The sequence below is a fragment of the Urocampus carinirostris genome, chromosome 7 (genome assembly GCF_059441175.1).
Source record: "Urocampus carinirostris isolate Australia breed hairy pipefish chromosome 7, RoL_Ucar_1.0, whole genome shotgun sequence".
Taxonomy (NCBI): Eukaryota; Metazoa; Chordata; class Actinopteri; order Syngnathiformes; family Syngnathidae; genus Urocampus; species Urocampus carinirostris.
The window spans coordinates 13,642,781-13,657,329 of NC_142355.1; the positions used below are offsets into that span (position 1 = coordinate 13,642,781).

At 38.6% G+C, this 14,549-nt stretch overlaps 1 protein-coding gene and 1 pseudogene across 1 annotated transcript in view; both read right to left on the bottom strand.

The window, feature by feature from the left end:
- The window catches only part of hsf4 (heat shock transcription factor 4), a 29,812-nt gene extending 15,349 nt beyond the window's left edge, over positions 1 to 14,463 (bottom strand). The window contains exons 1-6 of the mRNA XM_088339249.1: positions 13,639 to 14,463; positions 11,859 to 12,053; positions 7,008 to 7,116; positions 6,795 to 6,922; positions 6,594 to 6,718; positions 1,864 to 1,939 (exon numbers count right to left, since the gene is read on the bottom strand). Coding sequence (XP_088195375.1) covers positions 1,864 to 1,939; positions 6,594 to 6,718; positions 6,795 to 6,922; positions 7,008 to 7,116; positions 11,859 to 11,984 — 564 coding nt within the window. The 5' untranslated portion in view covers positions 11,985 to 12,053; positions 13,639 to 14,463. The remainder of the gene's footprint in view (positions 1 to 1,863; positions 1,940 to 6,593; positions 6,719 to 6,794; positions 6,923 to 7,007; positions 7,117 to 11,858; positions 12,054 to 13,638) is intronic.
- LOC148362394 (U2 spliceosomal RNA) lies at positions 9,056 to 9,221 on the bottom strand (annotated as a pseudogene).
- Positions 14,464 to 14,549: the final 86 nt, after the last annotated feature.

Here is a 14,549-nt window from a genome sequence, read left to right on the forward strand (position 1 = left end):
AGAAAAGCTATATCTGGGACTGGCCAAGAGAAGACAGATATGTACTGGACTGTCTCAGAAAATTAGAATATTGTGATAAAGTTCTTTATTTTCTGTAATGCAATTAAAAAAACAAAAATGTCATACATTCTGGATTCATTACACATCAACTGAACTATTTCAAGCCTTTTATTATTTTAATATTGCTGAATTTGGCTTACAGCTTAAGAAAACTCAAAAATCCTATCTCAAAATATTAGAATATCATGAAAAAGTATACAAGTAGGCTATTCAACTAATCACCTGAATCATCTAATTAACTCGAAACACCTTGCGAGGTTTCCTGGGCCTTAAAAACACTCAGCTTGGTTCAGTAAACTAAATCACAAGTATGGGGAAGACTGCTGATCTGACTGCTGTCCAGAGGACCATCATTGATACCCTCCATCAAGAGGGTAAGACACAAAAAGAAATTTCTCAAAGAGCAGGCTGTTCACAGAGTGCAGTTTCAAAGCATATCCACAAAAAGTCTGTTGGAAGGGAAAAATGTGGCCGGAAACGATGCACAACCAAGAGAGATGACCGCAGCCTTAACAAAATTGTGAAGAAGAGCCGCTTCCAGAATTTGGGGGAGCTTCAAAGACAGTGGGCTGAAGCTGGAGTCCAGGTATCAAAAGCCACAGTTCACAGACGTGTCCGGGAAATGGGCTACAATAGCCGTATTCCCATGGTCAAGCCACTTCTGAACTCAAGACAACGGAAGAAGCGTCTGACTTGGGCTATGGAGAAGAAGCACTGGACAGTTGCAGAGTGGTCCAAAGTCCTCTTTTCAGACGAAAGCAAGTTTTCCATTTCATTTGGAAGTCAAGGCGCCAGAGTCTGGAGAAAGGCTGGAGAGGAGCAAAATCCAAGTTGCTTGAAATCCAGTGTGAAGTTCCCACAGTCAGCAATGGTTTGGGGAGCCATGTCAGCTGCTGGTGTTGGTCCACTGTGTTTCATCAAGTCCAGAGTAAATGCAACTGTGTACCAAGAGATTTTAGAGCACTACATGCTTCCATCTGCTGAAAAGCTCTATGGAGATGAGGATTTCATTTTCCAGCATGATCTGGCACCTGCCCACAGTGCCAAAACCACCAGTAACTGGTGCACTGACCATGGCATCACTGTCCTTGATTGGCCTGCTAATTCCCCTGACCTGAACCCCATCGAGAATTTGTGGGGTATAGTTAAGAAGAAGATGAAAGACACCAGACCTACAAATGAGCTGAAGGCCGCTATCGAAGCATCCTGGGCATCAATAACACCTCAGCAATGCCACAGGCTGATTGCCTCCATGCCAGGCCGGATTGATGCAGTAATCCGTGCAAAAGGATTCCCAACCAAGTACTGAGTGCATCAATGGACATTATCAAATGTTTGATTTAGTTTTGCTGTTATAAAATTATTTTTTTACTTGGTCTGAGGAAGTATTCTAATATTTTGAGATAGGATTTTTGAGTTTTTTTCAGCTGTAAGCCAAAATCAGCAATATTCAAATAATAAAAGGCTTGAAATAGTTCAGTTGATGTGTAATGAATCCAGAATGTATGACATTTTTGTTTTTTTAATTGCATTACAGAAAATAAAGAACTTTATCACAATATTCTAATTTTCTGAGACAGTCCAGTATATGAGCAAAGGAACACACACATTGGAAACCCCATTTAATAAATGAATATGTGACTTTTTCAAGGAAAACACAAAATTGTCTGGGTGACCCAAAACATTTGAATGGTAGTGTACATGGTTAAGCAATTTCCATAGTCAAATATGGTGGGTAACCGCAATAAAGAGCAGCAACGTTAAATCAAAATCCATAAAACTTCTTGTTTTTTGTGAACTGACCTTGTTCATGACCTTCTGTTGCTGTGTGTGGTTTTGTCTCAGTGAGACCACTTCTCTCCACAGAACTTCATTCTGCCTACAAACAATACAGGTAAAGAATGTAATCATAAGATAAAAAGAACCTACCGCAAATTCCAGACAAGCCGCTACTTTTTTGTGACATTTTAAACACTGCAGCTAAGTACGGTGCGGATTTTTCTCCTTTTCACAGCGACAGAGAAAAACGGCAAGCTGCTCTTTTCCACAATACATGCGCTTTAATATCAGAACACTGCGGTGACGTCCGGAAACATTTACGAAGCCCTTCTAGGGAGATATTAGCTCGTTTTTTTGCCAACATTACTCATATTATACCTAACAGTAGCAAAACAGGAAGTTTGAAAGTTTTTTTATTTAATAAGTATTTACAAAGTACTCATGATATTTCAACTTTTTCACCCATAATGACCAGGCTGTATTTGTCCAAGATAAGGTAATGGTGCCCCTATGACCCCGGTGCTTAAGGGATCCAACCAACAAACCAAGCAATCAAGTTCTCATCCAAATTGAAAAGCATTGAAAATTATCTTTCAAAAACGCTAAACTTCTCTTTCGGTAGTCGTGACCTCACTGTCAGATCGCTTCAGTTTCCTTTAATCTCGAGGAACGATTACAAATAAATGCCATTTGGTCAATTACCGTGGCGACAACCAATGACAGCAATGCAAACAGACATTTCTATGTTGTAATCTGGTACTATTCTACAGTATTGTCGCCCTGGCGCTGTCGTCTAGAAATATAGTACTAATATTTTATACGACGCAGCCCACATTCACATTTTCTCATGGCACAGCAGTAAATATGTGCTCGTCTTCATCATCGCCATTTTGAATGGCCACATGATCTGAAAACATGTGGTGTAAACAACTTTCCAATACCCCATGCGGTTGGTGCCAGGTCTGGGCTTGGACGCTGGGTTTACATCTTTATCACCCACAAGCTAAAAGAGGATTGTGATAATATTATCGTCCGGATGTAAGTAGCAATATCTGTTCGTTTGTTAATCTGGCCACTCAGGAAAAGGAGGAATGAGTTTAGATATGAACCCGATTTTTTATAAGCAGTCAGGTAGGTTTCCCTAGATGTAAAAACTGTCCCAAAAAAGCTGACTGAGCACTTGAGGTACTAGTGACTCAGTTTTCTATCCTAGAAAGACATTCCACCATCTGGGCCCCGAATTACATTGAATATCTACACGATTTTTTACAGGCAGCCAGGTAGGTTACCCTAGATGTGAAAGCTGGCCCAAAAAGATTACTTTAACTTTTTCGTTTTGCCTACTCGGCACCTTTCCCAAAAAGATATTTTACCCTCCCAGGCCAGAACAAGTTTGTTCAGGATCACAACTTTTCACAAGCAATCAGATTGGTCACTCTAGATTTGCTAATGCCAAAATAAAACCTCACTCAGCACCTTTATTTTTTCTGCCTCAGCATTTTTTTCAGAAAGACATCCCCCTTTTCCGAGCCAGAACAACATTAAACTCTAACACAAGTTCTTGCAGGCAGTTAGAAGAGTTGACCTATAGATGAAAAAATGACACCCAAAAAGGCATCACTCTGGTTTTGATGACCCAGCATTCTTTTCCAGAAAATACCTCTCTCCCAGGACAGAACGACATTGAATATCAACACCATCTCAGATAGGTTACCCAGATGTGAAAACTGCCCAAAAAAAGCGGATTCTGCATTTTTTGTGTTGCTGACTCGGCATCATTCCTAGAAAGACATTCTAAGCTCTTAGGCCAGAACAGGTTTGGCGAGGATCAAAATATTTACAAAGAATCATGTTGGTCACCCTAGAGGTGAAGGACCCTTTTCAACAAGGGAAATACCACCAGAAAATGCTATGCCATCACAATGTAGGTGACGTTCTATTGGCCACAGTCGTGTCATCTGTTTGGCATGACTCTAATTTGTTGTTTTAGTCTCATTCAGACAGAACAGTAATCATTATTAGGTTAGGTGCTACAATCAATCACTTATTAGTAGTAAAAGCAGGTAGGAGATTAGCATCTACCGTGTATGTGTGTATGTGTGACAGTCAGGTGAGCAGGTGAACATTCTCCCCTCTGAACAGCAAACAATGCAGAGTACAAAGAAACAGCAATGCACAAAGAATTGGCCAACAAAAGGCTCCAGAGAGAGAAAAAGAGAGAGAATAGCTCTGTTCATGTGCACGCAGTTGAACAGGGGCTTCAAACTGGCAGCCCGGGGGGCTAATTGCCTCCCTCAGGATGATAGTTTGAGGCCCCCGCTTTAATATGGAAGTTGAATGGGTGTATTAATTGACCACTAGCTGTTGTTGTATTCTGTCGTGCAACCAAAAATGAGCACTACAAAGCAGAAGGAAGAATACAAACTACAGAGACTCAAAGTGACCAAAGCGCACTTCAAATTTTTTTGCCCAGCCTTTTGACAGCTTTTGTTTTTTTCGGGTATCTGCAGCTGCAAGATGGCGGACAATTACAGTGGGACCTCGCTACTTCGCGGTTCCACGTTCGCTGGTTCAGAGCTTCGCAGGTCTAGAAATAATAATAAAATAAAATAATTAAATAAATAAGTAAGTTGTTTGTTTGTTTTTGTTTTTTTTAAGCATTTTTGAAGGGGCGTCGCTACTTTGTGGTTCCACGTTCGCGGGCCTAAAAAATAATAATATTAAAATAAAATAATTTTTAAAAAGAAATAAATAAAAAAATTTAAGCATTTTTGAAGGGCCGTCGCTACTTTGCGGATTTTCACTTTTTGCGGGTGGTTTTGGTCCCCATTAACCGCGATAACCGAGGGATCACTGTATGTCACTTCCCTCTAAGTGAGGCTCACTTTATGTAAAAAATATGACTGTTTGAAAAAAGCACATTTTTATGATAGTTTTTTAATGAATGTCATATTTTACCAACAAGAGGCACTAAATAATACACACCGTGCAGCTGTAGCTGATTATGAATTAATTTGATACTTATTAATTTATGTTTACACCAATTCCTTTCCTTTTTTATAATTTTATTTTGTGTTGGGAATTTTAAAAAAGATTTCTGAAAATGGTGGAATGGTTTTATCACAACTTTTTGTGCAAAACCTGATTCGACGCCACAAATAAAATGAGTTTGAGACCATTGCAGCAAGGGATTTCTTTTTAAATTAAATACAGATACAAAATTGATTTAAAAACACATTATTATAATGTTATTATCATTTTGCATAGTCATGTCATTACAATTATTTATCATAGTTAAATTTATTTATGAGCTCATATCAAAATATAATAAGCTCAATACCATAACCGAATCTTGATATTGATAATATATATTATGCATACCGTCAAACTACCACTTCTTATTAAAAACGCCTATTTTTTAAAAATCCAACACTTTCTAAAATTCAAACAACAGAAGAATTTGACTCGAGACTGGTATAATGGTCTACGCCTGCTTTATCTTAAAGTGAGACTAGATCTTTGTGCGAGAATAAACTGCTTCAACTAATGCACTGGTTTTTTGTTTTGGTAAAACTTTGCTACCTCCTGTTTTAAACAACTACATGTTGTTGTTTGAATTTTTTAATATTCTGGAGACCGATTGTGTTTTGTGCGCAATAACATCTACCGCTTTTCAATGTCAAAAGGTTGACATATATGAAAATTCTCACACAAAAAAATGACTGATATTTTTATAGAAATACCTTCAGATACAACAAAATTGTTTTCTTCATTGGTGTCTATGTATTACTTACTAGTTTCCTGCGTATCTTTGCATGTCCATCCCTGATTAATCACAATTGCAAGCCATGTTCTAGGAATGAGATCAGCACTCACATGCTAAGGGTTCTTAACCTGGATTTGTCAAACCCTAGAGGTTCGGGTAGTCTGTCTCAGGGCTTTGGTGGAGCCTATACCGCAGATGTCAAGACACAGCGACTATTCTCAAAGATGAGTGCCTCGCTGTCGCAACCAAAAATTGGCAAAGCAACTCTATCTCTCTCTCTGTGAGAGGGCTTCAATAGGCCCAAACCACTGGGTTACTCTCTCTCTCTCTCTTAAGGTACTTGTAGCAACCAAACACGCCATAGAAAAGTTCTGCTCATTCTTCCCAGTAGCTGTTTTCAATTTCCACAATATATCCACAATGTTTCCAAACACTCCAGAAAACCCATCTCTTTTCAATTTCCATTGTTAGTTGGCTTTAGTTTGAATAAATGTAGATGTGTATTTATCAACCAATGTGTGCTTATTCTTGTTTGATTCAGTATTTCATTGCAAAATCAATGAACTGCAAATTGATAATTGTGTAGCTCCTTCAAAAATTCTGAAACTGATGGTTTTATAGTCAACCTTTGGTGTCTTCTTCTGGTGTAGTCTGAGGTAACTGCAATCAGCACGTTTTGATCCCCATCACAAGATAAAAACACTTCTTACAATGGGGCCTCAAGTGAGGCTTTAATGGCTAATCAGATACTCGGAACAGCAGCCGCAGGTAAGTTGTCATAAATTCCTCTTTCACCTCGAGAAAAAAAGGACATGATTTAAGACATCTTGCCTCAATTAGTCGCAGATCTGAGATGAAAATTATGGGCGTTGAATTTGAAAAACAATTAGGAAAATAAAATAAAATCACATGTTGATATATGTGCCTCTGAAAGTGGTGGGGTTTGGTAGCTCTCATGGGGTTCACAACCAATAAAAAAATCACTCACTGCTTCATGTCCTGCATTTGACACTCCATGTTGTCCTGCTGTGTCCTCAGGAGCTGTACTTCATATAGCAGCTTACTTAGGTCCTCCTGCCGAACTTTGGTCTCTTCGCTCTTCACTAGTGATACCTGCAATTATGTTTTTTCACTTTCTTTCGAAAGAAGCGTTTGTTTGTTCTGAAAACTACTCATATACATCATTTACCTTCCTCTTGATGTGTTCCAGCATATGTTCATGGCCCTGGAGGAAATACAAATGTTGGAACTCTGTGTCATCTTTTTCAGGCTTGACCAGACCGCTTTGCTCGATATTTACTACTTTACGAAAACCATCTAGAAACAGAGGGAGAGCAGGAAAATATTGCGTTAGAGAAGTGGAGGAGGTGGGTGGGTTTGATAAGATAGGGAACACACTTACACATATTAAGCTGCCGGACAAAGCTTGCCATATTGTTGTGTTTAAAGTACTTTGGTAAAACTTCTTTGGCAAAGCGACCCTGGTCAAACACATGGAAGCTGGTTCCAGTCTGAAATAGACAATTCAAGGAATTATTGCCATTATTGTGTCTTGGTAGACTACTACTTCTGTTTTGTTCTAGCTCAGGAGTGGGCCAACTAAAGATACAGTGCCAGGAAAAAGTATTCCTTTTGAATGATCCATTGTCTGCCTAAATGACTAACCTAACAATTACTCTTGTACATCTCCCTGAGCACTGTGCGAGCAATAATATAAAATGCGGAGAGAACATAAAGCCAGTGCAAACCTTAAAAGACCTGGACATCCCTCTAAAGTTTTGGTCCAAACAAGCAGAAAACTAATCATAGGGGGCAACTAAGTGGTATATGATCACATTGGATTACCTGCAGGCATACATACACAGCTGAGGTGGGAAAATCTGTGCCAAGACAACTTTTAGTCGTGGTTTGCATAAATCTGCCCTTTATGGAAGAGTGGCAAGAAGAAAGCCCTTTATGAAAGAAGGCCCGTTTGGCATTTGCAAGAAGCCACATGGGGGACACAAATATGTGGAACAATGTGTTCTGGTCAGATGAGACCAAAATTGGAATTTTGGGCTGAATGCAAAGTGGTACGTTTGAAGTAGGAGTGACACGGAACATCCCCCTAAAAACACCATATTCATTGCCATGGTGGTTGCAGCCTAATGCTCTGCGGTTGCTTTTCTTCAGCAGGGATTGTGAAGATTGTTAGAGTTGGTGGGAAGATGGCTGGAGCCAACTAAAGGGTGATACTAGCAGAACATCTGATGGTGTTTTCAAGAGACCTGAGAATGGGATGCAGATTATCCTTTAAGCAGGACAACAACCCTAAACATGAAGCAAAATCTACAATGGTCCAGGCTGTAATCCTATAGAGAGCACTTGGAAAATATCTGAAAAATGCTCTGCACAGATGATCACCATTATACCTTAAGAAACTTAAGCTCATTTGGAAGAAAGAATGAGCAAATATTTCTGTTTCAAGATGCACACATATCCCCCGAAAAGACTTGTGGCTTTGATCGCAAGAAAAGGAGGTGGCATAAATTATATTTTCAAAGGGTGCCAAAATCTTTGCAATGCCTACTTTTAATTCTTTTATTTGTTAGCACAATATAAAATGTCAAACAAATTTGGTTTTTGTCTCACATGTTGTTGATCCTTAGAAAATAGTTTGTAGGTTTTAAGCCTGGAATATGGCAAGATGACAAAAAGATAGTTGGGAGAGGGCAATAATTTTGCAAGGCATTGTATCAGATACAATAGTAATATCTATAAAATGCTTTTAAAAGTACTACTGACAAAAATGAGTTGATTTGTTGCCACTGTTGTCCCAAGATTCAAAAAGCAGACTAAAATTGTGTTTACTAGCTATTGCATAAGCCATATTATATCTGAAGATATTTATCAAATCAAAAACTTCTGAGCTGAAGTTAAAATGTTGTTTATATTTGGTCAGCAACACTAATCAGAAATGGGTCACAGCAGTGAAGGCACCAAACCTTAACTACTGGACCACCAGCTCGGTAGCCTTGTGAGTAGGGCCCCGCTCCGAGACTGGGAGGTCGCTGGTTCAAGCCTTGGCCGAGTCATACCTAAGAATTACAAAGTTGGTACTCATTGCCTCCCTACTTGGCGCTCGGCATTAAGGGTTGGAATTGGGATGTTTGGTCACCTAATGACTCCCAACACAGCAGTTGGGTCTAAAATGGCGGAGCCCTGTTTGACTGCAACCACATCGGCTCGCTACAGTTTAACTGTGCGGGTCAGATGTTTCGGCATTTCCTTCTCGTATACGTGCGTACAAGAGGGGGGTTTTTAAGGGTTATTGTTCTATCTTCGTTATTCATTATCTATTATCCGTTATCGGTCAGTTCATAATACGCTACAAAGCCAAGGAGCCGGGACTCTTACTCTCAGCCAAAAGGCCAAGCTAAGGTCCTAGCCCTAAAGCCTTGCTGCGATCATTGCGAATGCACCGTTCCCGGAGGTACTGCAATACCGGGCCGATGCGTGGAGTGGACAGAGCAAGCTCTTATTCCATCTCCAGATTGCAAAAATCTGTGCTCACTACAAGTACAGTATGTTGTATTGAGGCTGAACCACGGCCAGAAATTTCTGGCCGTGAAGCCGTTGGCCGAGTTAAGGTCCTAGCATAACTTCGTAAATAGGATACAAATTTAGAGGGGTTTACAGCCATAGTACACAAATCTAGAACTACAGTTGACATTGACACTACAGTACATTCTTTCTTCACCAGTGGTATGTATGGTCCTTGAAGAGGCAGTAGATTTTATGTCATTATCACACTATTTTTAGTCATGGTACCAAAGACCAATGTTAATTTTGCTTTGTTTCACATGTTTTAATTGCAATAAATTATATTATATTCTTCTATTCTATTCTAAGCATTTTAAGTAAAAAAAAATATTGTCATTGTAACATGTGAAGCACACATAAAAAACATTATTCACTGGTACTGTAAGGATATAGTATGTCATTAAGGTAAAACCCCATGGCTTCTTTATAGTGCTGGTCCAGTGCTTAGAGTTCAACGCTCTCATTGCGGCAATCCTTGTTTGTATCCTGTTAGATTATTTTGCTTCTGTTGAGTATTGTTTTTGTTTTTTTAATAGATTTTTTAAAAAATCTTGTAAAACCATAAAAGTGATAAAATAATACACATTATTAGCCCTTTTTGGTTACTTATTTTTAACACAGAAGATACATTTTCCGATTGTGTTTTTTCCCGTCTACATAAAATAATAAAAATACTTTAAATCACGATTTTTAAATAAAAAAGGAAATTGATTTTTAAAAAATATAAGAATATATAACAATTTTATACACACATCCAGCTACCAGCCTTCCTGTGAGGCGTTTGCATGTTCTCCCTGTGCTTGCGGGCACTCCGGTTTCCTCCCACATTCCAAAGCCATGCACGTCACGTTAATTGGCCGGTCCAAATTGTCCCTAGGTGTGAATGACCGAGTTGTCTATCTTTGTGTGCCCTGCAACTGGCTGACAACCAGTTCAGAGTTTCCCCTGCCCACTGCCCGAAGTCAGCTGGAATGGGCTCCAGGACCCCCGTGACCCTACTGAGGATAAGCAGTGCAGATAATGGATGGATGGATATATGTGTGTGTTTGTGTGTGTGTGTGTGTGTGTGTGTGTGTGTGTGTGTGTGTGTGTGTGTGTGTGTGTGTGTGTGTGTGTGTGTGTGTGTGTGTAAAATGGTTGATAATTCCAAAAATGTAAAAGTAAATAAGAAGTGAAGCGAGGTTAATGGGCATTTGTGTGTGCAACTCTTAGCACGTCCGCTTTGTTTTTACGTTTACTGATTGTTTTGAGAACAATTTTTTGTTTGTTCACAAATGAGCCCATTCTTACGCCAAAATCAAATCTGAAATGGGAAAAAAATATTGACTAAATAATGTCAAAGTGTGTGTACATTTTTGAGACACCCTGTATTACTGAGTATTATCTTCATATTTTACACGAAAAAAGATCAAATAATATTAAATCAATAAATTTATTAGCAGTAAATAAATAAAAAATATCAATAATGAACAAACTGATTTGCCAATGAGGAGATTTCTGTTGTTATCATCTAGTTGGTTTTTCAGCAGTGTGTGTCATCCAAAGCTGACTCCATATTTGTGTTTTTTTGGCTCACCTTTGTGCATACAGGCCAATGTTTTGACAATAAAAGGCGGTTTTTGTTATTGTGCACTCTTTAACGTGCAAAACACTAACAGTCTCCATAATATCAAAAAATAAATAAATAAATAAATAAAACATCTGTGTGTTTGAAACCGGAAGTGGCAAACTTTTACCAAAGCGGAAATTGAATGCGATTGTTTAAATCACGCACAAAGACTCGCTTCAAGAACCGTAGACCTAAACACTAGTCTCGAGTTAATATTTTTTGTTGTTGTTGTTTTAAGTTGGGAAAAAAACCTCAGATTTATTTTTTAATCAATTTGTGTTTTTTAGGGGAGAAAAGCGTTTGAGAGGTTTTGCCCAGGTTTACCAACCATGCTGGAGAACATGTGGAGAGGTCGACCACATGCATATATTTTGACTTTGCCCGAGTATTCAAAATTAATGGGAAAAATTATGGTTTGCTTCAAAGAAATTATTGGGACATGGAATACCTAAAACTTTCAAGGTGCTCTATTGAGGCCATCTAAAGAAAAAAATATTACAGAGAAAGGATGAGTACCTGGTTAAAAATTTACTAACAGCTAGCAAAAAAGTAATGAGATTATGGCACAAACAAGATCTCCCTACCGGGGAGCGGTGGGTGTGCACTGTGGAGGAAATATTTTTAATGGAGAGGACCACATTTCAAATAGGAATATAGGAGACCTAATTCATGGAAAAATGGGAAAAATATATAGGGTATATAAGGACACCACTTACGAACAATGAAGACTGGACTTTGAAGACTCTGAGGAAGGAATTGAACATGGAAGATATAATTTTTAATTGTGTTTTTTTAATTTTGTTTTTGCTGAACCCCCAACACCTCCATCATTCTTTGTTTGTTTTGTGTTAAACAAAAACAATTGGGGACCCGATTAAAGTTAAGTTACAAAAAAAACATATAGTTTTGGTGAATAAAGTTGGTTTTATCGTGGAGTGCGTGTCGCCCAAACCTGATATCTTATTTGTGAAAGTTATATTGGCTAGCTTATGCATCACAAACATAATTATTTTTATTTATTCATTTCATTTTTCGGTTCTTTTGAAGGATTTTGCTACTCACAGCACTCCAGCAGATGAGGTGGTTGGTATCCGGATCCTCAACAAGAGTCCACAGCTTGGTGAGGAAAGCCGGAACATTGCCGGTGTAGCTGCCATCTACACCCAAAGAACCTGGAGACTCCTGCATGCTGATCCGCTCGAGACGGAAAACCAGATGTGAGAGTGTTGACGTACGTATGCTTGCGGATTCCAAACCCTATTCCATTTCGGGGGGGGAAAAATCCACCTGTAGAAATCCCTTACTGATATTCCCAAATTTGCCGCAGTCTATTTGATTCCATGCCTATCAAGAACAAGCACATCTTGATCATGTCATGACCAGCCTTGTATATACTTTTACTGTCAATTCTGTCGCCAATTGTCCCCTAAATTTTTTAAATAACCCCTCAGTGAGTGTTATCAGATACCCCCTTATTTTTCCTGCCCCCTCTCTGCTCTCTCGGCCCCAACATCATTCAAATGAATGTCATCACAGAAAGTATTTGTCAGCACCCGGACCTTTCAAACTCATCCCATGACGCACACGCATGCGCTCTCACATCCCTTGGCCTCTAGCTGACAATACATAGACTAAAAAAGATTTAATATCCTAATAGCTCGTACAATTGCATGGATTTGAGTGGTGCTGACACATACCTTTTCTAGTGAATATACAGTCAAGAGTGAAAAAAAACTAATATTAAAGCAAATGTTTAACAACTTTTTAACCTTGAATCTATTTTTTCATAATTGATAGGTTTAAACTCTAACAGACACTCAAAAAGAGGAGAAAAGGCATCAATGAATTTTGAGCTTGCAAGGAGAACAGGGAGAGAAGCCTCCAGATTAGAAAGTCCAGTGGCCCTTTCTTTTTATTACTTATCCTAGGTTACAACACCAGATCCCCATAAAGGGTGTGTGTGAACAGTGCCACTAATATTCAAAATAAGGAACTGGCAACCAATAAAATCTCCTTTGCAGGTGTCCAAAACTAAAAACAGACTAAATGTTTCATTTTGATGTAGCTGTGTATTTAATCTCACTGGCATCCAGGTTGCTTACAATACCGCAATTGATTTATTCTTTTGTTTCTGTTAAATAAAAAGGGGGCCATTTTTCTTATTTTAGAGACGGGATTTTCTTTTTCTTATAAAATTAGAAAATGTATCCTTAAATTCAGCAAAATAGCCTTATTTAGAAGATGTTTGAAGTCTTGCTAGCTTTTTTCCTCTCAATCTTGCTTGGAAATGTTTTTCTAAAGCAGCAAATTTATCTACTATCTGTGAGATACTTTTGATGGTTTTATAGAGTTCTTATTCAAGAACGATGAAATGAAAGCGATAAAGGTACAATCTTAAGGTAAGAACTATTGTGAAACTAAGCAACCCTTTTCTGCCAATTAGGCAGTTATAATCATGATATATTTATGGATTTTTAATGGAACCATTTTATTTATTTATTTATGCATCTATATAACTCATTTTAGATCAATATTTTTTAATGTTTTAAATAAACATTTAATTTTTTAATCAATTCCAAATTAATACATATATAATTTCTAACATTGTGTACAAAATAGTCTTTGATATGTCACAAAAGCAAAGGACCTAACATCATCGCCACAAAGTTTGTTTTTCAGCAAAATTATGAAAGCCACAAGCGATGCAATGTGTATTGTAGAATGAAATACTCAAAATTTCGGAGAAAAAAAACCTTTTCCCCCAGTGATTGCGGATCTAGTATCAGTACCAGCTCATCTCTGAGGAGCGGAATGACACTTTGAACAGAAAAACGACAATTACCAGATACTAGAGGTGTTGTATATCGGGAGGCTTCTCCTGCTACTGGTAACCATGGTAACCAGCAGTGTTTATTTCATGTGGGGGAGCAAAAAAAATGGCCTGGAGAGGGACGGTGCTGCCAGGCTGTGCTTGCCCAAGAGACACTACAGAAAGTGGTGCCCTGACGACCCTGGTTGTTAAGGGACCCTTAACCTTGATAAATATATACAGAGATTCCTCGCTACTTCGTGCTTCGGTTATCACTGGTTCACTGCTTCCCGGCTTTTAAATTGAATTTTCTTTATTGTTATTGCTATCAACTCAGCAACTGCTATTCAAAGAGGGCATGTTGGTGGGAGCTTTGTGTGTTGGGTAAGTGTGAATGTGTGTGTGTGACTGTGATCGGCTGGTGTATGCTGTCAATCAAACAGTGGAGCAGGTGCAAATAGCAATGTGTGTTGGCTCTAAACCCTAAAAAATATAAAACTGAGTCTGTAGACTGTCAGCAGTGCCCTGAGGTCGGATCTACTGCTACATTTAGGCTAACAACTCTCTTAAGCAAGCCCTGCCAATGCCAGATCCATTATCCATGAAACAGACGACCCGTAGCTACAACTTGTGGGAAAGCGTTTCATTCGGAATGGTTAAGTCAAGTCAAGTCATGTTTATTTGTACAGCCCTTCATTACAAGGAGTCTCAAAGGGCTGCACAGACCACAGATTATTGCAAACTACAGACTATTACAACACCATCCCCTGATCTAAAACCTACATGAGGGTAGGGAAAAACTCAAAAACCTCAACATGAGGAAAATGGAGAAACTCTGCAAAGGGACTGCACATGAGGTAATCCTTGACACTAACAAAGATGTTATATAATGAAATTGTGAATATGTTTGATTTTCGAGAAGGTTTGTTCAAACCTCACTTTGT